General features: G+C 35.9%; 3 protein-coding genes across 3 annotated transcripts; 2 read left to right on the top strand and 1 right to left on the bottom strand.

The window, feature by feature from the left end:
- The first annotated feature begins 7,078 nt into the window (after window positions 1-7,078).
- On the top strand, window positions 7,079-17,331 carry LOC104892537 (ubiquitin-activating enzyme E1 1). Its single transcript, XM_010678500.4, has 7 exons — window positions 7,079-7,236; window positions 7,530-7,908; window positions 9,632-9,849; window positions 12,482-13,276; window positions 14,349-15,217; window positions 15,304-15,736; window positions 16,465-17,331. Exons 2-7 carry the CDS (start codon window positions 7,548-7,550, stop codon window positions 17,059-17,061), a joined length of 3,273 nt encoding a protein of 1,090 aa, XP_010676802.2. The 5' UTR covers window positions 7,079-7,236; window positions 7,530-7,547; the 3' UTR covers window positions 17,062-17,331.
- Window positions 17,332-17,473: 142 nt separating this feature from the next.
- Window positions 17,474-23,096, top strand: LOC104892728 (WAT1-related protein At1g43650-like). The gene is made up of 6 exons (XM_048645023.2): window positions 17,474-18,889; window positions 19,038-19,217; window positions 19,971-20,217; window positions 21,692-21,850; window positions 22,117-22,268; window positions 22,687-23,096. Exons 1-6 carry the CDS (start codon window positions 18,711-18,713, stop codon window positions 22,898-22,900), a joined length of 1,131 nt encoding a protein of 376 aa, XP_048500980.1. The 5' UTR covers window positions 17,474-18,710; the 3' UTR covers window positions 22,901-23,096.
- Window positions 23,097-23,176: 80 nt separating this feature from the next.
- Window positions 23,177-27,562, bottom strand: LOC104892535 (importin subunit beta-1). Its single transcript, XM_010678498.4, is given in 4 exon segments — window positions 23,177-23,783; window positions 23,884-25,669; window positions 25,672-26,299; window positions 27,246-27,562. Coding segments are annotated over 3 exon segments (2,601 nt in total). The 5' UTR covers window positions 26,288-26,299; window positions 27,246-27,562; the 3' UTR covers window positions 23,177-23,584.
- Window positions 27,563-27,828: the final 266 nt, after the last annotated feature.

Below are 27,828 nucleotides of genomic sequence, written 5' to 3'. Positions count from 1 at the left end.
AGGCAACCAAAAACAAAACCCAACCAACATATTTATAGGCAACCAAAAAACATAACCCAACCAACATATTTATAGGCAACCAAAAACAAAACCCAACCAACATATTTCATAGGCAACCAAAAACAGCCAACCAAAAATACACAAGGCAACCAATAATAGCCAACAGCAAACCAATAGGAATTTCAGGGACTCAAATTAATTAAAAGGCAACAAAAAACAGAAGGCAATTAAAAGAGTTAGGATGATAGAACCTCAGGGAGTCAAAGTACTCTCCTTTCTCCTGAGAAGGAAGCAATGAGTATCAGGATCAAGTTCTGATGAAGTGCAGGGACTCTGAGGAATTTCAAGCTCACCCTCACCATCCTCAGCCTCCTCCTCATCCAGCAGTTCTTCAACCACGTCGAAGACCTTAAACCCCCCATCAGACTCAACATACATAGCATAAACAGTGTCTTCATCGCCATAGACGTTGAAGGCCGTAGAAGTACAACCCAAACACTGACATTTTTCCTTCCTCTTACACCCCACAATTTCCTTCTCCTTCCCCTTATCCTTCTCATTCTCCTTCACCTCTTGAACTTTACCATTTTTCCCAACAAGTGTAAAAACACGGAGCCTTTAAAGCGCAAACAATCTCATGGGTAGAACGGAGAATTTCCTTACCTTTTTCCCCATCCCCTTCTTCCTCAACCCTCGATCTAGGCCTCAACCTGTGTGAAATTAGTCTGGGGTCCAAGATCTGCTTAAATTGGGGACTCATTTTTTTTGGGTTGGAAGAAGAAGAGGGATGGAATTCCCTTGGTAACCCCGTAACCAGATATAACTCATCAACCACCACACCCAAAGCCTTGAAGGCATAAGGGCGAAGCAAGTGCTTTGCATCTCCACTGTCATAGAGCCTCCTTGGCCAAGGAGACCCAGTCTGAAATGCAAGCATCAACTCGCGAATGGAATCAGATTCATCAGCATCGTCAGTTTGGAACAAGGCGTCAACAAGGGGTTGGAGATCAGGCACATAATTTTTTGGCATTTTTTTAGGGTTTTTTTTTCTGAAAAGATGAAAGAAGATCTAGGGTTTTTGAAGACTTGAAGATGAAATACAGAGAAAACAGTGAGGATTTCAAGAGAAGAATAGAGAATTCAAAAGTTTAAAGGGGAAATTTGAAGAGGAAGTGAAGAAATCTAGAGAGAGAAACTGAAGTCCAGTAGAGAGAGGAAGAGAAGATCAGAAGAGGAGAAATGGAAGTGGAGAGAGAGAGGATGAAGTTTTGAGGGAGAGAGAGAAGGTCGAAGTTTTAGGGTTAGGGAATAGGAGGGGTTGGGGAATTGGGGAAGAACTTTAATGGGGGGATGAATCAGTTGGGGGAGGGGGGTTGAATGTATTAAATGATCATGGGGAAGATGAAAAGGTAGTTGGGGGGTTTTAATTTTGGTGGGAATGGTTAAAATCTGATTAGATTAGTTAGGGATTTAATAGGATAGATTAAGAGTGTTTTAATTTTTAAATGGGTAGTTAGTAAGGGTAATATGGACATTTCACAAGGCAAAAGTTACTAAATAAGGAAATTTTAAAAAGTGTAACATCTATTTACAACCATGCAATTTTAGGAAAGTGTAACATCTAAAAAAAATGGAGGAAGTATTTATATTATATTTAGTATTTATATATTTATATTTAAACATAAGTTAGTTTTAAATTATTTGATTATTTAAAGAAGGTTGATTATTTTTAAAAGTCAAATGAAATTATTTTAAGAATTTAAGAAAGTTAAAAATATTTTATTTAGACATGCTTTGATAAATGTTTGAAATATACTAATTTGATTTGGAAAACAAGTCTGAGTGGACTTGAGGAACCCGAATTCTAAGTAGATTAGGAAAAATACACGAAATTATTTTTCGGTTCTTCATTCTTCAAAGTTTTCTTCTTCTTCAAATAACGTTTCTTCTTCAACAAGAAACGTCACTAACCCTTCAAACCATTGATCTTGGGCGTGAGGTGTTGCTGCGTGGCCCTGTTTTCCGGCGCCTTCGTTATCTTCTTCCTTGTTCTTTGATTGTTGGTTAATTTATTTTCTTCTTCCTCAAGTTTTCATTAAAAGACTATGTTTTTATGCTTTATTTTAATGCTAATCATGATTATTGATTTTAATTTACTGTTTTAATAAATAATCTTGAATCATATATATTATATATTATAAGAATAAAAATTCAGATTTGTTCATTATTGTTAGATTGAAGTTTTAATCATTAAAGCATGGATTTTTTGGGTGTTAATTATTAGAAAATCATAGTAGTATGTTGTACACTATGAGATTGTTTTAGATTATGAATTTAAGCATGTTTACATATGTTTAAATAGGATTATATGATTTTATAAGTTGCTGGAATTTCATAAAAGACTTTATTAATGGAGTTTTAAGAATTTTAATTACTAGTATGGTAGTATTATGCTAGGAATTAAAAGTAATTGAAGTTTTGATAGTAAAATCAACTTTTTAATATGTTTAAAGGGGATTTTAAATATTTTAAAGTTGTATTTTTTATTTAAGAGTATTCGTTTTAGTTTATATTGAGGAGGGGACTTTTAAGGAATTAAAAGTGGTCTGCCAACTAGTTTACACAAGGTACGTACATACCTGTGTGCGATGTAATAAGTATCATGATTTAAGGAGAAAAGTTGCAGTATCATGTATAGGAACTTTATAAGTTCATATGTAATTTCTAGTATGATTGAATTCTACATGTTTTACATGGTTGCTAAATGCAACCTCACTTTACTAACGTAGTCCAGTAAAATACCTAAAATATCCCTCATAATTCCATTCACCATCTACCAATTTATGCCTGCTTTCTCCCTCTACCATTTCTCTGGCTTTTTTCTAGGATTGTACCAATTTAATTTCTAAGAATTCCTCCATTTTCGAGTGATTTCTCCATAACAGTACAACAAATTCAGTGATTTCTCTTCCTCCTTTCTCCATTTTCGTGGTTTCAAAACAGCAAACAGCGAATTGCGAGTTACAATTTGGAAGAAAACTGCGAAAATTATTGAAGGTTCGAATTTACTATTTCGTGCAATCTGCACGAAACAGTATAAACTATTTTGTGCAATCTGCATGAAACAGAATAGACTGTTTCGTGCAATCTACATGAAACATAATAGACTGTTTCGTGCAGATTGAACGAAACAGTCTATTCTGTTTCATGTAGATTGCACGAAATAAGGCAAATCAATGCATAATAATCGCCCGACAATGCATAATGACGAAAAAAAATGAACAACATAGATCAGATTGAAATTCGCTTGAGTCAAAATTATCGTCCATTGAGTATCAGATTAAAATTTGTGAATTAGGTCTTCTATGAAGTTTTTTCCTCTAACAGTTAGAAAGGAGGAGAGAATATTTTTTTAGAGATAAATTTTTTTAGAAAGAATATGATTATAAGGGTTTTTTGGGCTGCGTTAGTAAAATGAGGCTGCATTTAGTAACCCCCATGCCTATGTGCAAGCATGTTAATTATGAGATTTATTATGAGTTAAAGATTGTCATGTTTGTATGGATTTATTGATACAAACATGTGGATGAGAACTTTATTTATTAATTGGAATTAATATGTTATTGAGATTGAATCATATTTATTCATATGTTCCCTTATTTTATTAAGTTCACTAACTTATGAAGACTATCGGCCTTATTTGGTAAGTTGATAAGTTATGTACTTATGTCTTTTAAAGGTAAGTTTGATTGTTGGCTAGGTTCAACAAATAAGAAAGATTGAGATTAAAAGAAAGTAATATTGGGTTGTAAGTTGTGATCACTTATTAAATCCTAAGATAAAAGAAGTTCAGTTGTGAATGTTTGATTTGTATTTCTGTGTTACTTGTATGTGGATTATAACAAGTAATAAATTGTAAATAACGTAAAGTGTAACGAGTATAGTTATACACTTTAGGCTGGTGCACGTCTAGAGTTGGACATTAGTAGTTGGGGTACATGATGGAAGCCCATGACTTTTTCTAGGAGATGGATTGATCACCATCCCTGTTATTATTATTGTCAAAGGTTCCTCGATATCGCAGGTCATTCTGGAATACGTGGTAGCTCCCGTATTTCATCTTCTTAGTGAAGGCATTGGTGGATAAGACAACTCAAGTCTAATAACTATTCCATTAAAGTACTAAAAAGATGCTTAGAGTTTAGTTCAGCAAAAGTTATATGCAGAATGTTATATGATTATATTATTTATTTATCCTTGAATGTTATTTATTATTATTATGTTAGGAATGCTTATGTATTAGTATGTAGTAATCAACTTTGCTAATTACATGCTTTGTTTGTGATTGTGATCATGGCTTTGCCTTATTGGTCCTATGATGACCTATTTTGGTGAGCAAATTTCTTTAAGCATTGACATTTACAAGTTCGCAGATGTATTTCATTGAGAATCTAGGAATGGATAGAAAGTGTAATCGAGTATATCTTATTTTCTGCATTAGTAGGAATGTACTTTAATAAGTTGGTTTAATAGACATATTTAGAATGTTTGATTTTAAAATACTTATTTATTTACTTATGATAATAAAGTTTAAAGTTTAGTTATATGTTTTCCGCTGCAAAATTCTGAATAAGCCGATACGTTATCAAACGGGCGATAATGCTTTGGTGATTCTCTAAGTTTTATATTAAAAGATATTTCTGAAAAGAGAGAATTATCGGGGTGTTACACACGTAATGTGAAACTTCCCATAATGAAAAGTGTAGCAGGTATTATGAAATGGAGGAAGTAGATGAAAAAAATGGAGGCAATCAGAGTTCTGAATCATTTTTAGAGTTTTGACTAGTCAAAAACTCTAAAAGGGGTGTTTGGTAAAAGAGAGTTATAAAGAGATTTTTTGGAATAAAAATTCTCAAAATAAAAAAGCTCATAATAGGTGTTTTGTCTTTAGAGGATTAGGTAAAAGAATGTTCAATGATTTTAATAATACTAAACATATATATTAAAATGTCTATAAATGTCATTTCAAACAAATAAAATTTTAATAATCAGTTAATTGCTTGTTACATAACACATATATAAATGAAATTGACAAATCAGAAGTCAAATATGTTGAAAAATGAGTTAAAACTCTAACAGCAAACTCTAAACTCTAACAGCTAAACTCTAAACTCTATTTGTCAAACAGGTCAATTAATTTAATTATAGGGGTACTGAGCCCGAATTTTTGCAACTTGACTTGTGTTCATTTGAGTTTATTCGAACACGAGCCGAGCTTGAAACTTGACGAATCGAGTTGTGACTAAGCTGTTTATATAAATGTCCATGAACAAGCTCGACCTATTATTATCTTTAATTTTACTTGTTTTCTTTGAATTTCTATTTTGAATATTATTGTATTTTTTAGTTTATTATTTGACAATAAACTATTAACTTATTATAGTGTAATATCTAGAATAAGTATATATATATATATATATATATATATATATATATATATATATATTATATTCTTTTTCATATATAAAAAAAGTAATCGAACCTCCACGATCTTTTCGAATAGAGTGTGTCATAACTCAGTTCGGCTTGATAAGATCCCAACCCGATCTTGAACCTGAACCGAGCTTTTACCGAATTATAACTGAGTTGAGTTTGAATAATTCATGAACAAGTCTGGCTCATTATCACCCCTAATCCCTATATTGAAATAATAAACTACTTAAAGTATCAATTTGGATATTTTAGTTATATTACATCTTCGATTTTAGTTTTGATTACGATAACGATTTCAATTGAATAAAACGTATAATCACATGCTATTTAGGATTGTATTTTAAATATTTAATATGTATATTTCAAGTTGTATAATTACGTGGCATGCTAATTTTTTTACAAGATCAAAACATCACCTATATCAATCCAAAGTTATACATAATACATTTTTGAAAAGTAACAATCAATTGAAAAGTCAATCTGACTTGCGTGGATCCGGTTTACATTAAAATTAGTGTGCACCAGGTCAATATCACGTATCATTTATGAACAATCTACTATATTATTCGAAAACCCACTATATCATTCAGAAACATATTACTACATATCACAAACAAATAAAGGAAAGAAGGGCAAGTCGCCCAGAAATTACATTTCTAAACAATCCACTATATCATTCGGAAACCTACTGTATTATGAAAAAACTCACTATATCATTCAGAAAAACACTACATCATGTAGAAACTACATCATGTTTGAGTAATTCACTATATCAGTCAAATACTCATTATATCATGTTGAAACTTACTATATTATTCAGCAATCATTATATTATGCACAAACTACATCTTCTTGGATGTTGAAACATTAAAATTAAATTCCCCACTTTATTGCATACAATTTAATTAACAATATGTTTTCCGTTAATAAAATATATCCACTATATTGTATATAAGTTTACTATAGTATTATCTATAAAACTCACTATATGAATTTAATATCAATTACCGACCTAGTGCACACTAAGTTAGTATGCACCGGGTCCATTTTAGTTTTTTATTTTAAAAGTTATAATGAAGCCTTTTATTCCGGCTCCTAATTTAAAAAATGTATCTATCATGCCTTGGATTATGCTTTTCATATTCATGTATAATTATTAGAATTTATTTAAAATATTTTTTGTTATGAAATAAAAGATTCCATTCTAGTAGAAATTGATGGTTTACGTGATTCACCATGACGTGAACGATATCCATTTGTTGGTTCAGACTAGGCTCACAAGCAAATAAAATGAGCTCTGGCCAAACTCTGAACAAATTGCGTACGCAACGCAAGTTCGAATCCTGGTCCATCGACGTCCCTGCACAACATTTTCTCTCATCTCTAAATCTTCTGCAATCAATTAACATCCAAAGAATCGATAATGTCTTAGTTACATGTTCGACTCCTACTCTTTCCTTCTTTCTATTTTGTTCCGCCTTGATCCAAAAAAATTAACATCCCAAGAATCACCCGTCTTCCATTTCTACCACCTCATAATAATAATAAAAAAAAGAAAAACTAAAGCAATCTGCGCATATATTCAAAGTTCAAACCCTTTCACTGCTCTATATATATTCACTACAAATCACTACACATATTAAAAAAATTAATACCTACCTAAACCAAACCCCACTTTCAATTCTTCTTACCCCCTTTTTTCTCTCTCCTCACTCCATCTTCCACCTCCTCATCCCGCAGTCGGTATTTTCTCTCTCCTCCTCCATTTTTCTCTCTCACTTGCTTCTTTCTCAAGCAATACGTTACTTTCTTTATCAATCACTTCTTGATTTTCTTCAGCTAAATCGGAAATCGAAACTGTTATTTTCAATTTCAATCGTAGTTTTCTTGAATTTTCTCAAGTTTATTTGAGTTTGATCATAATTTTCTTGAATTTTCTGAAGTTTATTTGAGTTTGATCATAATATCATAATATTTCTTGAATTTTCTGAGGGTTTGTTTGTTTTTGTTGTGGAAAATGATGAAAAATGATGCAGAGTTGTTGAAAGCACTATATGCTTCCAGTTAAGAGACCGGCGGGAGGAGAGGCTGACAACGACGAAGTTGTGGAGGTCACCGCCATTGACGTTTCTCTCAAGAAACCTTGCAAAATCTCTAGTGCTACTTCATCTTCTTCGAATACTTCAGTTTCAGCTGATTTTACGCCGTCTACTAACGGTAACGGAAAAGATTCAGGTAACGGTAAATCTGAACGGCCGATCATGGGGCTAGGTGACGGTAACATCAACAATCCGAATGACATTGATGAAGATTTGCACAGTCGTCAGCTCGCCGTTTATGGCCGTGAGACGATGCGCCGTCTTTTCGCTTCGAATGTCCTCGTCTCTGGTTTACAAGGCCTCGGTGCTGAAATCGGTATACATTTCGTTTTTTTTCATTTTATTCTTGTTTTTTCAAGTTAATTTTCTTGCGATTCATTTTAGACGTTTATTTCGCGCTTTTTAATTATATTATACTCGTTTTTAGGAGCTTTTGATGTATTTGAGATGTTTATTATTATTATTGTTATCATTATTATTATTATTATTATTATTATTATTATTAATAATAATATTAATATTATTATTGTTAGTTTTGATTTGATGATTGTGGTTACTATACTTAAAATGATGGAAGGAAGAATGTTCGTTTTTTTTTCATTGTTATTTTTTAGTTTATATCTTGTGATATTATTTTTTTGCGATTCATTTTTGATGTTTGTTTCGCGCTTTTTAATTTTATTATACTCGTTTTTAGGAGCTTTTGCATTATTTGAGATGTTTATTATTATTATTGTTAATTTTGATTTGATGATTGTGGTTAATATACTTAAAATGATGAAAGGAAGAATGTTCGTTTCTATGATGTCTTGGTTCTTATTTTTTAGTTTATTTTCTTGTGACATAATTTTTTTGCGATTCATTTTTGACGTTTATTTCTCGCTTTTTAATTTTATTATTATACTCTTTCTTTTGAACGTCTTGATTTATTTGAGATGTTTCTTATTATCATTATTTCAGATGTTTATTATTATCATCATTATTATTAATTTTTTTAGTATTTCTTCTGACACTATGGTCTTCGTTTTGGACGTTATTTTGCGCTTTATAATTTTATTATACTAGATTACCATGTTGCTTTCTTGGACCTTTTGATTTATCTGATACGTTTATTATTATTATTTTTAATTTGATGATTAGTTGAGAAAATTATGGATTAATGGTGGTTACTACTTACTATTCTCAAAATGATGAAATGAAGAATGTTTGTTTTTAGGATAATTTGCTGAAGGCAATATGTAAGTATGTGGAAATAAAGATGAGAAGATATAGTTGCCTTATAGTGGAAGTTGGTGCTATGAAGATATGTAAGATCATAAGATGTTTGTTTCTTGGGGACCTCTTTTAGAATGAAGTGTTGGAAGTTTGTTGTTAATTTTTGTATGATTAGAAGTCTCATGTGCTAGGTACTTTGTTGGCTTGATATAATCTTCATAAACAGGCAAATTTAGGCAATGGATTAAGAGTTCTGCGTGTCTAATTAGAGTTTAATTAGATTAAGTTCAACTGCACTTGATCTGATGTCGAATTGGTGTTATGGTTTGTGATTTTGAGTGTCTTAACTGTATGGTTTTATTAGATTGGTGTCTTACTGATTAAATTAGCTAAAAGAAGTTGTTTTGCGACTTGTCTATACTTGATGGAGTTGGATGAGAAGTATAATTAGGGGATCTCAATGCTTATATTTGAAATCAGCTGTTGAAAGGTCTTGAACAGGAGCAAATGAGCAATGGTGCATTCGATTGTCTTGTATTTTGGTTTGGGCTTGACTCTGTGCTTTGGAAGGTGGAGATTACCCTTTTGTAACTAGAGCAAGAAGTATGTAATGCTGTGCTGACAAATCTTTGAATTGGCTGTCAATGATTGATTGGCAAGAAAGTTTGTCTCGATTTGGTTTTCTTTCTTGATAGGATAGAGCTTTAGGTTCATGTTATTCATCATTACTTCATTGCAAAGCATAATAAGTCTTTTATATCTAGTTTGTGATTTTTATAGAATATGGTCTAGGATGCTAATGCTATAAATTATGGGTGTTGCAGCGAAAAATCTTATCCTTGCTGGTGTCAAGTCTGTGACATTGCATGATGAAGGAGTTGTGGAATTGTGGGATTTGTCCAGCACTTTCGTATTTTCAGAGGAAGATATGGGAAAAAATCGTGCCCTTGTTTCTGTTCAGAAGTTGCAAGAACTGAACAACGCTGTAGTTGTTTCAACTTTAACGACTGAATTGACCAAGGACAAGCTTTCTGAATTTCAGGTAAATAGCCAACAGATCACAGATGGTTATTGGTTGTTATGTTGTAATATATCCATTTGTGAATTTTGTATTTGTTAGTTCTAATCGTAGAATTTTATTTGAAAGCTAAAGTTTTGTATGTTTCTATATAGGCAATCTTGTTGACATTGAGTTACCTAATTTGAGTTATGTGCAGCTAAGGTTTGATTATATTCATTTTCTTGTTGATTTGCTTGTACATGATGTCTACCAGTGTGACTTTAGATTCTCCGTGCATTATGTCTGTGTGTGTGCTATTACCGATGCATGTATTCTAATTCTCCGTTTCACCATTTTTGAAGCCTGCCCAAGCTGACTATATTTGCATGCAATTTTTCACACCCCATACGTTTAATGTTTACTAGTTTGACTTTAGATTCTTCGTGCATTATGTCTGTCTGTGCTATTACCAATGCATGTATTCTAATTCTCCGTTTCACCATTTTTGAAGCCTGCCCAAGCTGACTAGATTTGCATATTTTTTCACACTCCATACGTTTAATGTTTATGTTGATGTAGAGTGTAGACATGTAACTCTTGACAGTATTACAGAGTACTCAATAATGTGCTCCATCTTAAGGAATTGTGATATTGATCAACCTCATCATGGACAATATTCAGGGAATTGTTTATGTGGCTTGTACTAGTCTAACTCTTGACATATCAAATTCACCTAGACAAGAAGCTTACTTGTATAACCCCTTGTAAGTAAATGTTAGTTGGGAAGGAAACCGATAATCCGGGTAAAAAATCGGGAAGGGTGTAACCTGTTTTTGCTTTCGTTAAAGTTCAGACATGATGATGCATCTTTTGAAGCCTTTGTTGGCAGGCAGGCATATTTCCGGCGAATATATAACCATTTTGGTATGAGATTCGTAAGATGAGGATGCTTGCTCGCAATGGAGCTATATATAGGAATATATTGTTAGGTTAGTGAAGCAATTGGACTTTCTCCACCGAGATTAAATGGCCTTATTCAATGAATTTTGATATGATAGAATCATAGAACCACTTGTTAGTTTCTGGCGTGGAATTACATATTTATAGTATCTCCTAGAGGTGGACTTTCTCTTCTGTTTTTGATCGTTCTAGACTTGTAGTAGAGATGGATAAGTGCCTTTTTTCTTTGGGGGTGGGGGGGGGGTTGTGTTTGGCAGCATCATATAGCTAGCTCATTGGTAGTGTAGGTATGTACAGCAAGGTTGTCACTGGTATTTTTTTCCCTGAAATGGATAGATGTTAAATTGAAAAAATGAGGGTGGGACATCGAAGATTGATTTGTGACAATAGTATTTGTTAGATTTAAGATACTTTAAGGACTTCTAGTTTCTACTTCCTTTAATCCTTAAGGATATGAAGTTTGAACATGAAGGTGACTCCATATTAATGGAAGTCACAAGATTTTATGTGGTTTAGAATAGATGATACCTAGATACCCGTACCTTATGCCACTTGATTGAATATATAACGTTCAACTAGCATCAACTCCAAACCCTCGCTCCACCATTCTGTCGGTGGCCAAACAACAAAATTCATTTTTTTCTCTAACCTCCTCCATCTCTTCTTCCAAGAGTCCGGATCACATTCTCCTCTACACCTCCCTATAACATCCATGATCCACACCAACAACATAGTTCCTTAGCCCCCAAAATTTCCGTCTCGCTTCTTCACCTCCCCTTGCTATCCGCAGCTCCCTGTCTTCTCTTCTCACTCAACCTGCCAAGTTGCTTCCCAACTCTCCTTCATCTTTGCTTTTCCTCCATCAAATAATGTGACAATTATGACTTTTGTGGTTGATTATGACTATTAAATTTCTGAGACCGGAATCTTAGTGGCAAAATTACATGTCTATATTGAAAGGGTTTGAAGCTATGTCAATTAATTCAATTATGGCAATTCTGTTTTATTTTAAAGGTTGTGGTGGTGCTTGTTGCGGTTGTTCGTGGGGAAACTTTAGCTTGTTGGTGCTTTGCGTGGAGGTTTTTGGGTTTTCGATGGTGGCATTTTCGAAAACTAGTGGTTACTTAGATGGTAGTGTTTGTATTGCGGTGGTGATGTAGGTATATCAGTCTTTCGGGCATTGGAAGGGGCAGGGCAAGTTAGGTGAGGGAAAGAGGTGGCAGAGGCGAAGAGAGATGGGATCTGTGGAGGAGCTCTGAGTGGTGGTTGGATCATTGGACTAAATGAGTCTATGGTGAAAAGGCTTGCTTACCATGTTGTCATTTATAATGCTTTTTGAGTATTTCTGCAGTGTTCTGTGGGTTATTGTTTCCATAAAAACAGGTTCCAAGGACAAGTTATTTTATGTTATGTAGGTTTTGTCAATGATACATTTACTGACACTGTCTTGATAGGTATGTCCTTTCCTACCTTAAAAAGTGACTTAGGAGGTTGCAAATAATCTGAGTGTTGCTTTCTAGTTCGTTCTGTGGTTCTTGGTGTTTGCAATTCTTTTGTCCGATATGCTTCTTTGTTGAGGATACAAGTTGTTCTTTTGCCGGCAATGCGTCTTTGTTGAGGATACAAGTTGTTCTGTTGAGCGTCTATAATTTCAGTAGTCATAAATAAATACTATAACTGAATAATCTGTTTTTGTTGCATTCTTATGTTGCAGGCTGTTGTGTTCACTAATATTAGTTTAGATAGGGCAATTGAATATGATGAATATTGCCATAATCATCAGCCTCCTATTGCTTTCATCAAGTCAGAAGTATGTGGCCTCTTTGGCAGCATCTTCTGTGACTTTGGACCTGAATTCACTGTAGTTGATGTGGATGGTAATGATCCACACACAGGCATAATTGCATCTATTAGTAATGACAATCCTGCTCTGATTACTTGTGTGGATGATGAGAGGCTTGAATTTCAAGACGGAGATCTGGTAATGTTCTCAGAAGTCTGTGGGATGACAGAATTGAATGATGGAAAGCCTAGAAAGATCAAGACTGCTAGGCCCTACTCATTCACTCTTGATGAAGATACCACAAGTTTTCGCCCATATGAGAAAGGTGGGATTGTGACACAGGTGAAGCAGCCAAAGGTGGTGAATTTTAAACCACTGCGCGAAGCTCTAAAGGACCCTGGTGAATTCCTGCTTAGCGACTTCTCCAAGTTTGATCGCCCACCTCTTCTTCATTTGGCTTTTCAAGGATTGCATAAGTTCATTTCGGCATTTGATAGGTTTCCTGTTGCTGGATCGGAGCAGGATGCTCAGAAGCTGATATCCTTCGTGAAAGAAATTAATGATAGTTTGACTGATGGTAAGCTTGATGATATTGACCAAAACTTACTTCAGCAGTTTGCTTTTGGTTCGAAGGCTGTTTTGAATCCCATGGCCGCTATGTTTGGTGGCATTGTTGGACAAGAAGTTATAAAGGCATGCTCTGGGAAATTCCATCCACTTGTTCAGGTTAGTGACTTATACTGTATTTCTCGTGAAACAAGTTGAGATTTTGCTTACATCTATAGTGACTAAGTAGAAGCTCATCATACTATAACAGAATATTTATAGGCTTATTACATGCTATGTTATCTACAGAATAAATAGCTTTTTATAAATAAATAAATTAATAATCTGTCAACATATCTTGTTCTCGCATCTGCCCCCTCTCTCTGCAGTGTGTTCTTCTGTTTCATTTAATGTTCTCCTTTATCTAATAGGCCTTTCACTTTAAAGTAGAAACAGCCGGAGATGTTTCTCTAATTAAGGGAACAGCTAAAGAAAGAACCCCCCCGTAATGGTTAGTGCAAAAGAACTGAAACCTCAATGAACGTGGTCATGTTCCTGGCTCATATTCCATACTGCATATATATTCATTTGTAAAATATCAATTACTTGATAATGCATCAGTCATAAACTTTTTAACTTTTGAGGAAAAAAGCGTAGCTTGGTTACGCGTAATTGGCCTTACTGCTTTGTTACAGAAGTCGCTGCTATATCTTCTTTCTTCATTTTATAAGTATATGGGTAATATATTAGAAAGACAGTGTCACCAATATGTAAAGGAAGGACCTGTATCTGGCTATCATCGACTGAGATTTTACCCCCTTTTTATATCTTACTTTGCTGATCTCTTCTCCCTTCTGGTCTCCTTGGTATTTGGGGCATTGACTGGCTAGTGCCAATTGATTAGAGAGATCATGGGCACTGAAGGTGGTTGCTCGCATGTCTCTTATAGGCCATAGTATCCTCTACCTTATTCTTTGTCACATCTTGTGGAATTAAGATTGGCCTTAAAAAGGAGAAGATCGGCTTATTAACAGGATGGAAGAATGTTTTTCCCCCCTTTTCTTTTCTGATCTACAATTTCCCCAATCAATCCTTTAGAAGTGTTAAGAAAGCGAGAGCATGTCTGCCAGAATCTATGTTTCTGGCCTTCTGTGTTTGTCTTGAAAATTTCTACTTCATATAATCTGTGTTTCCAATCCTTTAGAAGTTTCGTATATCTATTTTCTGATGTTTGCATGTGGCTTGTTTGCAGTTTTTCTACTTTGACTCTGTGGAATCCCTTCCCACAGAACCCCTGGATCCAAGTGATCTAAAGCCCTTGAACAGTCGATATGATGCCCAAATTTCTGTGTTTGGAGCCAAGCTCCAGAAAAAACTTGAGGACACAAAATTATTTGTCGTTGGCTCTGGTGCTTTGGGTTGCGAGTTTCTGAAAAATCTGGCATTGATGGGGGTTTCCTGTGGCAGCCAAGGGAAATTGACAATTACAGATGATGATGTGATAGAAAAGAGTAACCTAAGCAGACAATTTCTATTCCGTGATTGGAACATTGGGCAGTCGAAATCTACAGTTGCTGCTGCAGCAGCTGCTGCAATGAATCCACGTCTTCGCGTCGAAGCTCTTCAAAATCGTGCAAGTCCTGAGACCGAGAATGTTTTTGACGACGCATTTTGGGAGAATCTGAATGTGGTTGTCAATGCGCTGGATAATGTCAATGCCAGGCTTTACATTGATCAGAGGTGTGTGTATTTTCAGAAGCCTCTTCTCGAGTCAGGGACCCTTGGTGCCAAGTGCAATACGCAAATGGTCATACCTCATCTAACAGAAAACTATGGTGCTTCACGTGACCCACCTGAGAAACAAGCACCTATGTGTACCGTCCATTCTTTCCCCCATAACATTGACCATTGCCTGACATGGGCACGCTCTGAGTTCGAGGGACTCCTTGAGAAGACGCCTGCTGAAGTAAATGCCTTCCTGAACAACCCCGGTGAATATGCATCTGCTATGAGGAAAGCTGGTGATGCTCAAGCCAGGGAGACCCTGGAGCGCGTCATTGAGTGCCTTGACAAAGAAAGATGTGATACCTTGCAGGACTGTATTACCTGGGCACGTTTGAGGTATTGTAGCTTGACTCATGAGGGCTTCTTTTACTTTGTAGCTTTGTTGTCTCCATTACCAATATTCATGTACTCCATGTGTTCAGGTTTGAAGACTACTTCTCCAACCGTGTGAAGCAATTAACATTTTCATTCCCTGAGGATGCTGTAACCAGTACAGGGGCTCCATTCTGGTCTGCACCAAAACGTTTTCCACGCCCATTGCAGTTCTCCATTAATGACGCAAGCCACCTATATTTTGTGATGGCAGCATCAATATTGCGAGCACAGACTTTTGGTATCCCAATACCTGATTGGGCCACATCTCCTCAAAAATTTTCAGATGCTGTTACTCAAGTGACTGTTCCTGATTTTGTGCCGAAGACGGATGTAAAAATCGTAACTGATGAGAAAGCTACAGCACTTTCTACATCTTCAATAGATGATGGCGAGGTGATTGAACAATTGATTGCAAGGCTAGAGAACAGCAGGGGACAACTCTCTCCTAGCTTCAGGATGAACCCAGTGCAGTTTGAGAAGGTTCGTGTTGTTTATTGTTGTTCATGACCATTAGTATGCATTTATCATACCATAATGAGGCCCTTCCAGTTTACCGTATAGCTGTTTATCAGATAGAACGGAGATGCTGTTCCTATTTTTACGATTGATTAGACAGCCAACTGCCTGGCCATAAGTTTCCCTGTTAAATAACATATGGTTTCTAATATTGGTTCTGTTGCCTTGATTGAAGTTATCGCAATGTTTCTTCTTAAGGGCTAATTTGATGGCCGATTGGTTTTGTAAAGGTCGACTGTTATCACCATACTTTCTCTTTGCTAACAAACTCAACATAGTGGGAATTCTCAGTTATCCTTTCACTAAACGGGCTAAAAAGGACTTTCACCATACTTGAGGTTGACTTTAGTCGTTCTGGTTCCCTCTCCCTTCTTCTGGTAGACTTTCTTCGTTCTTTTCTTTCGAAGCAGTGGGACGGTTTTGAAGTTTTGTTCAAGTTAATTAATGCAGTATCTACAAATGTAATTCAAGTTGTTGCTTGTTTTGAACATTGTAGCACAGTGAATACGTGTTTACACAATAGGTCTGAGAAGCTGAAGATTAAGGCCAGTAAACATGCTAATGATGGAAAGTTGGTTTATTGATTCATACTAATTGATATCATTGATTTGTTCGTAGTTTTTGCCCTGCTGACTCAAGTTCATGATTTCAATACTTATCCTGACCATGCTGTGCTTCCTATGAATCTGAAGGATGATGATACCAACTACCACATGGACATGATCGCTGGACTAGCTAACATGAGGGCAAGGAACTACCAAATTCCGGAAGTTGACAAGCTCAAAGCAAAGTTCATTGCTGGGAGGATCATCCCTGCAATTGCAACGTCCACTGCAATGGCCACGGGTCTGGTCTGTCTGGAGCTCTACAAAGTCATTGACGGAGGGCACAAAGTAGAGGACTACCGGAACACTTTCGCCAACCTTGCACTCCCTCTCTTCTCAATGGCTGAACCAGTCCCTCCCAAATTGATCAAGCACCAAGACATGAGCTGGACAGGGTGGGATCGTTGGATTGTAAAGGACAATCCAACATTGAGACAGTTCCTTGACTGGCTCAAAACCAAGGGGCTTAGTGCTTACAGCATCTCATATGGCAGTTGCTTGCTGTATAATAGCATGTTTGTGAGGCATAAAGACAGAATGGATAAGAAGTTGGTGGATGTTGCCAAGTTGGTTACCAAGGCTGAGCTGCCTGCAAAACGTAAGCATATTGATGTTGTAGTTGCTTGTGAAGATGAGGACGACAATGATGTTGATATTCCCCAGGTCTCGGTCTACTTTGAGTAGTTTCATTTTTTGTGGTCAGTAAGGCAAGTAGGATGCGGAACTTTTGACAGAACACTAGTATATCTGCAGTGCTGAGAGGCTGATAGAGGGTTCGTGATAAAAACACAATGTGATATAAACTGAGATCTCTAGACATTTGCTACGTTTTAATTTGGCTCATCTCTGCATAATCATTGGAAGGCATTCACCCTTCTAATTGTGACTTCAAAGATAGAAGTTAATACATTTGTGTATTAAATGGAACTGCAGAACATTAGTCTTTTGCACGCACTTCCGTTTTCAGCTATTAGCAAGCATATGTTGGAGTGTATATTGGTATTCATGCATAGCAGTTGTAACAAATCGGATTTGTAGGTTGGACGACTAGCAAATACTTGTTAACAGTTCTAACAGATGCTGTAACCTGTAGGTGTCTGATATTAGGTGTGACCGTTTGAGAAGAGCATTTGGAAAGTAGCATAAAATCAATATGCTCTCACTTAAAACACTTAAAACATATCGGGTCAGATATGCTGAATTGTTCATATATGTTGGCACAAATTGAAGAGTAACCTTATGATACTTTAAAATCATCTATAGTTAGAAGTTACTTTGATGCCAGACCTGCAATAACAATGAGGTTGTGGATCAGCTCAATTTGGTTTGGGTTGTCAATCTCTTAATCTTTTGTTTCTGGTCGACCAATAGGTTCTTTCACTATTAATTTTTTCTGGCAAGTATCATAAGGCATATATGGTATTGATAGCTAAGACATTTTTTTATATAATGATGATGGATCATGAATACTAACATACTCTAATTACGACACGAGTTATATTGTCAAGCTTAAAACTAACACAATAGTTAATTTTAACTTGTTTAATATAGAGGCACAAAAGTGAACTTGCCTAGCTATAATCGGAAAACCAAAATGCTTCAAGGTTCAAACACAATACATAACAAAAGATCATGTATGACTTTTGTTCAAATATATTTTCGGCATTTCAGAATGTATATGAGTTAACAATAAGAAGTGACGGACCGAAAGTAGCGAAAATATTGCCTTCAAAGATTTAAATAAGCTCACTTGGCCAAAAAAACCTTGGCTAATTAGCGCTTTATTTCTTTTCCTCTATTTCCTATCTTTAGATACTAACAAAAGAATATAAATTACAAAAATCCTCCCTATTGGTCCTTAATCAATAGCTACTAATCGCTCTGAATAAGCTACATTTCATGGGGTGTTTTTCTTTCATGCATCCCTAACATCAATCAGCAAATTTCTTTTTGGCAAGTTAGAATGGCTGAAAATCGATTAAAGATGCTAATCTGTCTGCTAATGCAACATCTACTCTTACTAGACAAAAGAAAATCTGCAATAGATGATTTAAAAGTTGATTATGTAATAGATGTCTTTATTAGTATTCTTGCATATCCACATTTTACCAAATTAAGTATTAAAAGGTATTTTTAGGACAAAAGATGTGTTGATTAGTTTCCCCCAAGTTGGTAAAGATCATCCCTAGTGGTGTAATTGCTGTAGTGATTATGAACTCCACTGATCATTGTGGTTTATAATTTTATATGAATGCTTATAATGATACTTGATTATGCTTGTATTATACAGCTGGTCTTACGACGACAAAAACTTAGCATTATAGTGATCAAGTATGGGAGTGCAAAATTCTGTAATATATGTAGCAATGATTATGGTTCAATTTGCTTATGCAGCAGCTAACGTCTTAACCAAAATTGCTCTCGTAAAAGGACTCGATCAACTCGTGTTTGTGGTGTACCGGCATATCATTGCGCTGCTCGTGCTGGCCCCTTTCGCCTACATCCTAGAAAGGTATACCATACTGGCATACTCATTTCTGTTCATGGTTTCATACTTTTGTTTGTTCATTGTCAATTGTCATGTTCATGCTTATGTAGTTATGTAGTTATGTATCAGTTGTCAGTTGAAGATTTCATAGTTTGTGTGTTTAAATGATCAGGGATCAAAGACCTCCATATTCATTTTTGGTGATGCTGAAGATTTTTGGTCTAGCTTCTCTTGGCACTACTATACATATGAATGTGTATTATGCTGGTTTAGCATGCACATCTCCAACAGTTGCCAGTGCTCTTAGTAATGTCATTCCTACCTTCACATTTCTCATGGCTCTTCTCTTCGGGTACACTTTCTATATGTAACTACAAGTATATATATCAACTATGATTTAGAAATAGTTCTTGTCCTGAGCCATACGTACGGGATTATTTATTAATGCGCATTTGAAGTCTTCAAAAACAGATATATTTGTCTTCAAATGATTTTTTCCCTACAAAGACCAACATGAACATTGTAGTATAATTGGTTAGTGCATTAACATATCAAATGAGAGGTCATGGGTTTGAGTTTTGAAACACACATTTTTATTGTTTAGTGTCTTATTTGATTGTGTGGTGGAGGGAAGAGTACATGTGGCAGCATGACATCTGTTTGTCTTGGGTTTTAGTCTTTTAGATATATACATAGATTTTGAAATCAGGGTTGAGAATAGAAATGGCAAGAACAATATATACTTGACCAAGTTTTGGACGTTACATGTTTTCAGAAGTTATAAATTTTTGAATCCATTAAAGCATGTTTTTCCGTCAAAACAGAATTAAAGGTAATAAATGATTGCATGCATGGTAAGTCTTAATAATTGCACGAATTAACATGATTAAAATATCCAAAATCTAATATACTGAAAAAGAATGGAATGAAAGTTCATATAATCTAAACAATAGGAGTTAGACTGTTATAGTTAATTAATAGGATTCCAACTGCGAAAATACGTACACTGTTTGTCTGTTTGAGAGTAAATTTTAGGCTTGAAATGTGGCTTCTAAGCCAAAGTGAAGTTGTATTTGATGGCATGTGTTATTACTATATGAAACAGGATCGAGAAAGTTACATTGAGAAGTAGAATAAGTCAAGCCAAAGTGATAGGAACACTCTCTAGCATTGGGGGATCACTCATTTTTACACTATGGAAGGGTAAGTATCTTTTCAAAGGCTTCAAAACTCCACTTCTAAGTATTCTTGGTTATAATGAATTGTTCAGACATGGCAAAGAAAATTGGATCAAAGGTTCTTGTCTTATTTTGGTAAGCAACATTGCTTGGAGCGCATGGCTTATCTTCCAGGTTAACTCAACCCTCTCTTTTTACCAAATCAACTTTTTTTTTGGCCCCCTTTCGGGACTTGCGGTAAGATGAATTACTAATCTGGACTGTTCTCGCATAGGATCACTCACCTAGAGGCCCAACAAGCCCCAACCCTCCCCCCAAACAATATTAAAATTTGCTTCCACCAAGATTCAAACCTTGGTCTCCCATTGTGATGCATTTTTTTTTCTTTTAAAAACTGTATAAGATGGCACAAAGGTCACTAAATGCAAATCGATTTGTAACGTGTACTACACATACGCATGTACACAAATGTATTTTCGGCATTATAATTATATCAAGTACATATTGTTAGTCATGTGAATCATCACCACATATAAATATATGATATAGTACTTCATTATATACAATGAAAAAGGTTGCACGACAAACTATAAAAACAAGGGGGTTGCTAAATGCAACTTTCATTTACCATGTACAACCCATCTAAATTCCAAAATTACCCTTATTCACTCACAACTCATTTCTCCCTCTTCCTCTCCTCTCTCATCACCCTCTTCCTCTTCGAAGATTTATGGTTCACGAAATTTCACAAATTCGTCCACCATCATACCCCAAATTCGTTTCCAAGCTCTTCAATCTTTTCGAAAATGTTGGAAAATTGATAAATTACTAGATATTATACACATTTCGGGTTCAACATCAAGCTAATAAGTTTTTTGAATTTCGTCCAACTTTCTTTTAGAATTTCGAAGGGAATATTGGTATTTCGTGCAAGGTGCACGAAACAGATCCAATTGTTTCGTGCAGATTGCACGAAACAGAATCATCTGTTTCGTGTAGTCCACACGAAACAGAATCAATTGTTTCGTGTAATCTACACGAAACGGAATCATCTGTTTCATGTAGTCTACACGAAACAGACATTTTGAAAAAAAAAATTTACAACTTGAATCTGCGAAAAAAAATTCACAACCTGCATCATAATCACGAAAAAAAATTCACAACTTACATCAAATTGAAATTCGATTGGGTCAAAATTATGGTCCATTGAATATCAAATTAAAATTTGTAGATCTTCGATGAAGTTTTTTATATCTAACAGTTGAGAGGAGGAGAGAATATTTTTAGAGAGAGAAAGGGGTTTTTAGAAAGAATATGATAATAAAGGTTTTTTGGGTTTTTTTTAAAGCTGCGTTAGTAAAGTGAGGCTGCGTTTAGCAACCATGAAAAACAAAAGAGAGCGTATTTAGGTAATTCCACTTATATAGACTCTATTATATTTCCTTTTTTTTTTGTTTCCAGACAAATTGTTTGCCGTTTAGCCATACTCATATACAAGTCTCCATTTATTCACGTAATCTAAGAATGCTTAGCATGACAACATTAGGTCTCCGTATGACTCGTTATTTCCCTAACTTTACGCATGTTTGTGGGTCGTGTGAGATCAAAGTTAGTATTAACATGACATCCTCTCAATTTCGAATTTCAGGTTCACGTGCATACAGTATATCCAGCTATTTTATCGCTCAATGCATGGATTTGCTTTTTCGCAGCCCTTCAGTCTTCCCTAATTGCCCTGTTCTTAAGCAACAACATTAATGTCTGGAGACTGGAGTGGAATGTTCAGCTTCTAAACATCATCTATTGTGTGAGTAGCAAAAACATACTCAAAACTTATATAGCATGGGTACTTCTTCTAGGTCACGTACTCATACCCGCATCCACACCCGATAAGATATATATCATGTATAGATACGCGTACCTTTTCATAAAATTTCAAAATCTTGTCCTTTTTTTGTCCTCGTATCCGAATCCACACTCGTATTTGTCTATGTGCAACCTAGTTCAAAACTGTCAAATCAAACTAATATCTGCAGTTTATGTGGCACTAAACCTCAATACTAATATCAACAGGGAGTTGTAATTTCAGCAGTTGTGAATTTCCTGCAGCTGTGGTGCATCAACAAAAGGGGTCCAGTTTTTGCCGCAATGTTTAACCCACTCCAACTCGTTATAGTTGGATTTTTCTCCGCCATTGCTTTTGCAGAAAGACTTCATCTAGGAAGGTCTACACTTTCTATTTTGTTTTGCAAAACGATAGCAAGAGATTATTAGCGACATTCAAATCTAGATATTCCAGACGGAAATGGGCACATGTCCAAGGGTTCATCTCAGCTAGTTTACAATAATACTGTACAATGTCGGCCTAAATTGAAGTGTTTGTACATGTTGAAGTATCAAGAACTTAACATGGGTACTTGAAGTAAATAAAGAGTCGGAGTTAACATAGATTATTAAAAATTTACTATCATGGTGCATTGTCTCACCTTAAAAAAGTAAAGTTCAATTTAAATATGTTATAAAAAGATATAATACCTCATAAAATAAATTCGGATAGTACCAATACATTCAAATAAGATTAACAAAAATAAGTACATGTACAACATTGCATTAGAACTTACTAACCATTGTGTTTATATGCAGTTTGGTAGGGGCATTTCTTATTGTTATAGGGCTTTGTTCTTTCTTATGGGGCAAAAACACAGAGGCTAAAGCACAGCACCGGAAAAGCATGGCTGAAATGTGCAGGAACCCTAAGTTCGAAAATGGCGAGGAACAGCAGACAAAAGAGAAAGAAATAATAGAAGCTGCTTCAAAAGATTCAATAAGCAGAATTGATGCAGTAAGTGAGAGCTAGCAAATTTACCATCCTTGAAGCCTATATAACGAGTTGGAAATAAGTTAATGGCGCCTCCTTAAGTTAATAGGGTTCAGATAATAAGCATATATATGTACAACTAGTAGAATCAAGTTTACATCATTGTATATTCAAAATTTACAGTTCTGCACACAGGTCACAAGTGTTGTTTCCATAATTCTTACTGAGTTTGAAGGTTTAATGAAACATGTTGAACAGCAATCAAGGACAATACAAGTCCGTAATAGTTTAATTTAAGATTATAACTGGCTATGATGATCATGCAAAAATTTATGAAATTACCAAATAACTTTACATGAAATAATAATTAAACAATGAGCAAACAGAAGACTCAAACCACCAAAGTAGTGGATGCATTGAATTAATCAAAGTTTCACAAGGCCAATAGTAGGCCACCCCTTGATCCAGTGACCTGATAGATAAGGATCATCCCCTGACACCCTTCCCCCACCCCAACCCGACCTAGATCCCGACCCCAAAACGACAAAGGCGACTACAAACCTTGTGAAGACCAAAATTTACGTCTGTGAAGACGTGAATACTGGACCTCAGACTCTTTAACCCTGACATGACTCATTCCTGATACCCCGCAAGGCTGAGAACAGAGGCAATGACACATTGAATTTTTTCTTTCTGGAGCAATACAATAATACTTGCTTCACCTCATGAAACCATAACATGACCAATCATACCCTGAGTCCATAATGCAGTGTCCTTTAGCTGTTCATCACCAGATTCCAGACACTCATGGATGAATTCAACACAAAATGAGCAGTCTTTCAAAAATGTCTTTGCATTTTGACCAAGTGCATCCGCAAGATCACCCAAAACTGCGATTGCAGCTCTTGTCACGCTCTCATCTCTGCACCAAAACCAGAAGATAAGTGACATTAGACAAAAAAAAAAAAGCGATGTAGGAAAGCAAGTGATAGATGCCAAGAATGGGTGAGATTTAGACATACCTCTGTTTGTCTCTAAAGACAAATTCTAAGAATTGCAGGAGATGTTGTGCATGTGGTACAAGGAGATCCGGCTTAGTATCCTTCAAACCCTGCAGTATCCCAGAGTAAGCTTCAAATATACTGCGCCTGAGAAGATTGCCATATTCCATCACCTCATCATCATTTGTGTCCATCTGAGCACACACCTCAGATGCACTCTGAAGCATGGGTATAGCATAGCCAAAGTACTTCTCAAACTGTGCTCCTATTGCAAGAGCAATATCACCAAAGCATGAGAATATTGGTGGTTTGACAGAACGATGAAGGTCACCACTGGAGAGATCCTTGAGAAGGAGGGACATAATACCATCACAGTAAGGTAAAATCTTATCATCCAGAGCACGGCATATATCACCAACTACCCCAACTGTAACGCTACAGACCTGGTATTCTTCAAAGTTCTGTAAACCCATCTCCAAATACTTGTAGAACTCAGACATGTACTTGCCAAATTCTGGTCCAGTTGCATAAGCTAATGCACCGATAGCAAGCATAGCCTCTTCATGAACTGTAGAACTGCGGGAAGCAAATATTTTAAGGAACAAGATCATGATCTGATCAGCAAACTTAAGAATGATCTGCTTCGTCGAATCATCATTAAGTTTCTGGATGATGACCTGTAAGACACCACAGAGTAGTGCTTGCAAATCTCCTTGCTTTTCTTTATCAATTGGAAGATCAAAAGACTGCTCTAACTTACTCCTAATAACATGAAGCAGCTGTTCAATGATTTGAGCTGTTTCTGGCACAATAGCGCACCTAACAACCTCATTCAAAGTTTCATATGCAGCAGACCGGAGTTTACAGTCATTGCCATCTGTTCTATCAGCAGCAGCAATGAGAGAAGCTATAATTTGTGGGAGATAAGGTGTGATGATAGATGAGATTGCTTCCTCGTCTTCAAAACCCTGAGCAAGGTAATATATAGCACCACATATCTTCTCAGCCACATGTGCAGTGTCCTTGATGCTTTCTAGCAGAACAGCCAGAATAGGTTGGAGGTTGGCAGCAGTAATGACTGAAAATCCAGAAGCTGGACAATGCAACAGCTCAAATATACGGCTCAACGTCCAAGCAGTTGTGTCCTTTACATGATCATTTTGGTCATTCATTGCCTTAAGAAGGAATTCTAAGCCTGCATCAACTAGAGGCGAGAGCTTCTGAGCACTAGGGCCTTCCAGGATTGAGCCAAAGGCATATGTAGCTGCTTCACGGCACCGCCATTCTGGACTAGATATGTTTGCCTCCACAAAAGGCATCACAAGCCCCACAATAGCATCACCAACTGTCCTGGCCACAAGACATAAACACGTCCCACCAGCCATTGACAGATTCCAAATGCTGTCATCCTGGTCCTGATCCTCCTCTTGCTTCAATAAAGTTTCCAACAGCATCGGTACAAGAAACTGCAAAGCCTTCTCAATGAAGCGAGAATGGGGAGGTTCAGACTGATCGCTCTGGCCACCAAATGATTCTTGAATCTCAATCTCTTCATCACATATGGAGCTCCAAAATTCAATTGCTTGAAGAGCAACGACCTCTTCATCTCCTTTTACTGCTTTTGATGTAAGCTCAAACAGAGTCTGCATGTAGGGCTCAAGCACTTCATAGTACATTGATGCAATCGCCACAAGACATTCATAAGCAGCCTGCCTAATCTGCACCTCCTGGGATGCTGCAGTTTCACAAACAACTTTCATAATGTAATTTCGTTCCATCTCATTCTCAAAGTTAGTTTGTGCAAAGCAAGAGCATTATATAAAGCCTTTGTTGCCGCAAGACGAATTTCAGGACTATGTTGAACAAGGCTCATGCCCTGAACAACCGCTGTAAGAATGGCATTCACTTCACTTTGCTCCAGCTCCTGATGTGATGTCTCCTCGCAAACATACCCAAGTGTCTCCAATGTTGCTTGTTTCAATGAAGCTGGACTATCTGGTTGAGTCATATTGTTAAGCAAAGATGCAATCAGGTCAGGCCATTCCTTTCTAGGAATTTCAATGGACGCGATTTTCGCAATAACTTGTGATGAAGTGTGCCATGCTTCCTGTATCACAGATCTTAGTGTCCTCAAAAGTGACTCCTTTATCTGCAACTTCATAGAAGCATCGATAGACACCCACTGCTGCACAAGGTGCTCCTTCCGAGAAGAATCTTTAGCATCCAATGAATTCTTCAGCACTATACCAGCCAATCTCCGAGACTCAATTGGCTTTCCATCATTTGAGAGCTCAACAGACAATGCCAGCAGAAAACCGGAAGAGTTCTGTTCCTGAAACTGTCTGAGGCTAGCCTCAGCTTCCGTGCGGACTTTTGCATCAGGTGATTGTGCTGCCAGCAGATATGAAGTAATATCCATCGACATCTTCTACTACCACTGCTTGCAAGAAGACAATACAAATAATGATTAAGCAAAAAGATATAGCTAACACCTACACAAATGGCATAAATGTCCAGATAACCATATTACATTCAGTTGAAACAAAGACAACATGAATGATTAGATACCACATTCAGAATTCTCATTATAGATACATCAGGTCAATTGTGTCATGAAAAAAGCTTCATTTTCAAGCATTAAAAACCTAAATCGGAAAAAAGGAAAAGGCTCCACATAACCCTTTTGATAGCAAGAGTTGTAAAAAACTAATTCATCCAAACAATTACATCTTGCTGAGCAAACATCATTCGCAATACTACTTGCTAAATGCCCAAAACAACGAAACATTCAGTAATAGCATAGTATGATATAATCATCAATTTCTGTCTCCTTGACATAGGAAAACAAGAAATGATACAAATGGAGAATCCAGGACCACTTTCTAAACTAGAACCCATCGAGTCCGAACTCTCACTTCAGCAAAGATCCGATATCTGCAGCAACATAATAAACTAAAGTACAATCTAAAATTTTGCAAATTAGATAGATAGTAATCACCTTCACTAGCATAATAAAGTTTCAAATGCCAATTAAAACCCTTGTATTCAAACATGTAATCATAACCTAACATCAAAATCAGCTTCGATTCCACAAAATAACATCCTACCAGATATTGCAATCCACTATACAGTAACAAATTAAAACATAAAAAACCCTAAAAAAGCAAACAACCGAAAAAATTCAAATAAAACAGTGGAAACCCCTAAACTTACACCATACCCTACAATCCGCAAAAAAAAAAACTCCATTAAAAACAAAAAACCCTAAACAATCAACCAAAATGAAGCAGATCTACCAAAACTTACACTCAAAAATAGTAACATAAACCTCCAAATTCAACCACAAAACCAAAAAGAAAAGAAAAAGAAAGAGATAGATTTACCTTTAAACAAATTACTCCTTGAAAGAATATGAAAGATGAAGAAAATTTCCTGATTGAAACCGCTAAAACCCTAATTGTGGATTATGAGAAGTGTCGGAAAAGTGAAGAGGAGAGAGAAAGAGAAAGTTTTTTTGCAGTGAAAAGAGAAGGAAGAAGAAGAAATTGTTTTTCTATGAACCAAGTTTATAGTGAGGAGAGAGAAAATGGGGTTTTTTTTTCGAATGTGTTTTCGAAGCGGGAGGTTGAGTTTTTGTGTTTGTGTTTATGGAGGAAGAGAAAAGAAGAGAAGAGAAGAGAAAGAGTGGAGGTTTTTGCAGTCAAGCTGCCCGTACTGCCCGTTTTCATCTGACAAACCCTAGATTTTTGAAATTTCGCACGTATCAATTAGTTTCCCGTTACGTGTGTTTAGGGGTATTTTAGGTATTTGAATTTTATTTTTTTTGAGTTTTGAAATGGGTCTTTTTTTAAAAAAAAAAATGTAACATTTTGATTTTTCTGTTTGTTAATGATATATATAATATCTACACCTTTGAATATTTATTAATATATGTTTTTTTTTACTTGGAATAGTCTGACTTTTATA

Source organism: Beta vulgaris, chromosome 5 (assembly GCF_026745355.1).
Source record: "Beta vulgaris subsp. vulgaris cultivar EL10 chromosome 5, EL10.2, whole genome shotgun sequence".
NCBI lineage: Eukaryota > Viridiplantae > Streptophyta > Magnoliopsida > Caryophyllales > Amaranthaceae > Beta > Beta vulgaris.
The sequence above is the reverse complement of the archived record's forward strand: the minus strand, read 5'-3'. Positions and strand labels throughout refer to the sequence as shown.

What these genes read in the sequence shown, in the direction of transcription:
- LOC104892728 (XM_048645023.2), top strand. Translation starts at nt 18,711, where the DNA reads ATGGGAGTGCAAAATTCTGTAATATATGTAGCAATGATTATGGTTCAA. An exon ending in GCGCATGGCTTATCTTCCAG is followed by an intron (nt 20,218 to 21,691) that starts GTTAACTCAACC and finishes TTCGAATTTCAG; the next exon opens with GTTCACGTGCATACAGTATA. An exon ending in GAAAGACTTCATCTAGGAAG is followed by an intron (nt 22,269 to 22,686) that starts GTCTACACTTTC and finishes GTTTATATGCAG; the next exon opens with TTTGGTAGGGGCATTTCTTA.
- LOC104892537 (XM_010678500.4), top strand. Translation starts at nt 7,548, where the DNA reads ATGCTTCCAGTTAAGAGACCGGCGGGAGGAGAGGCTGACAACGACGAA. An exon ending in ACAAGCTTTCTGAATTTCAG is followed by an intron (nt 9,850 to 12,481) that starts GTAAATAGCCAA and finishes CTTATGTTGCAG; the next exon opens with GCTGTTGTGTTCACTAATAT. An exon ending in AATTCCATCCACTTGTTCAG is followed by an intron (nt 13,277 to 14,348) that starts GTTAGTGACTTA and finishes GCTTGTTTGCAG; the next exon opens with TTTTTCTACTTTGACTCTGT.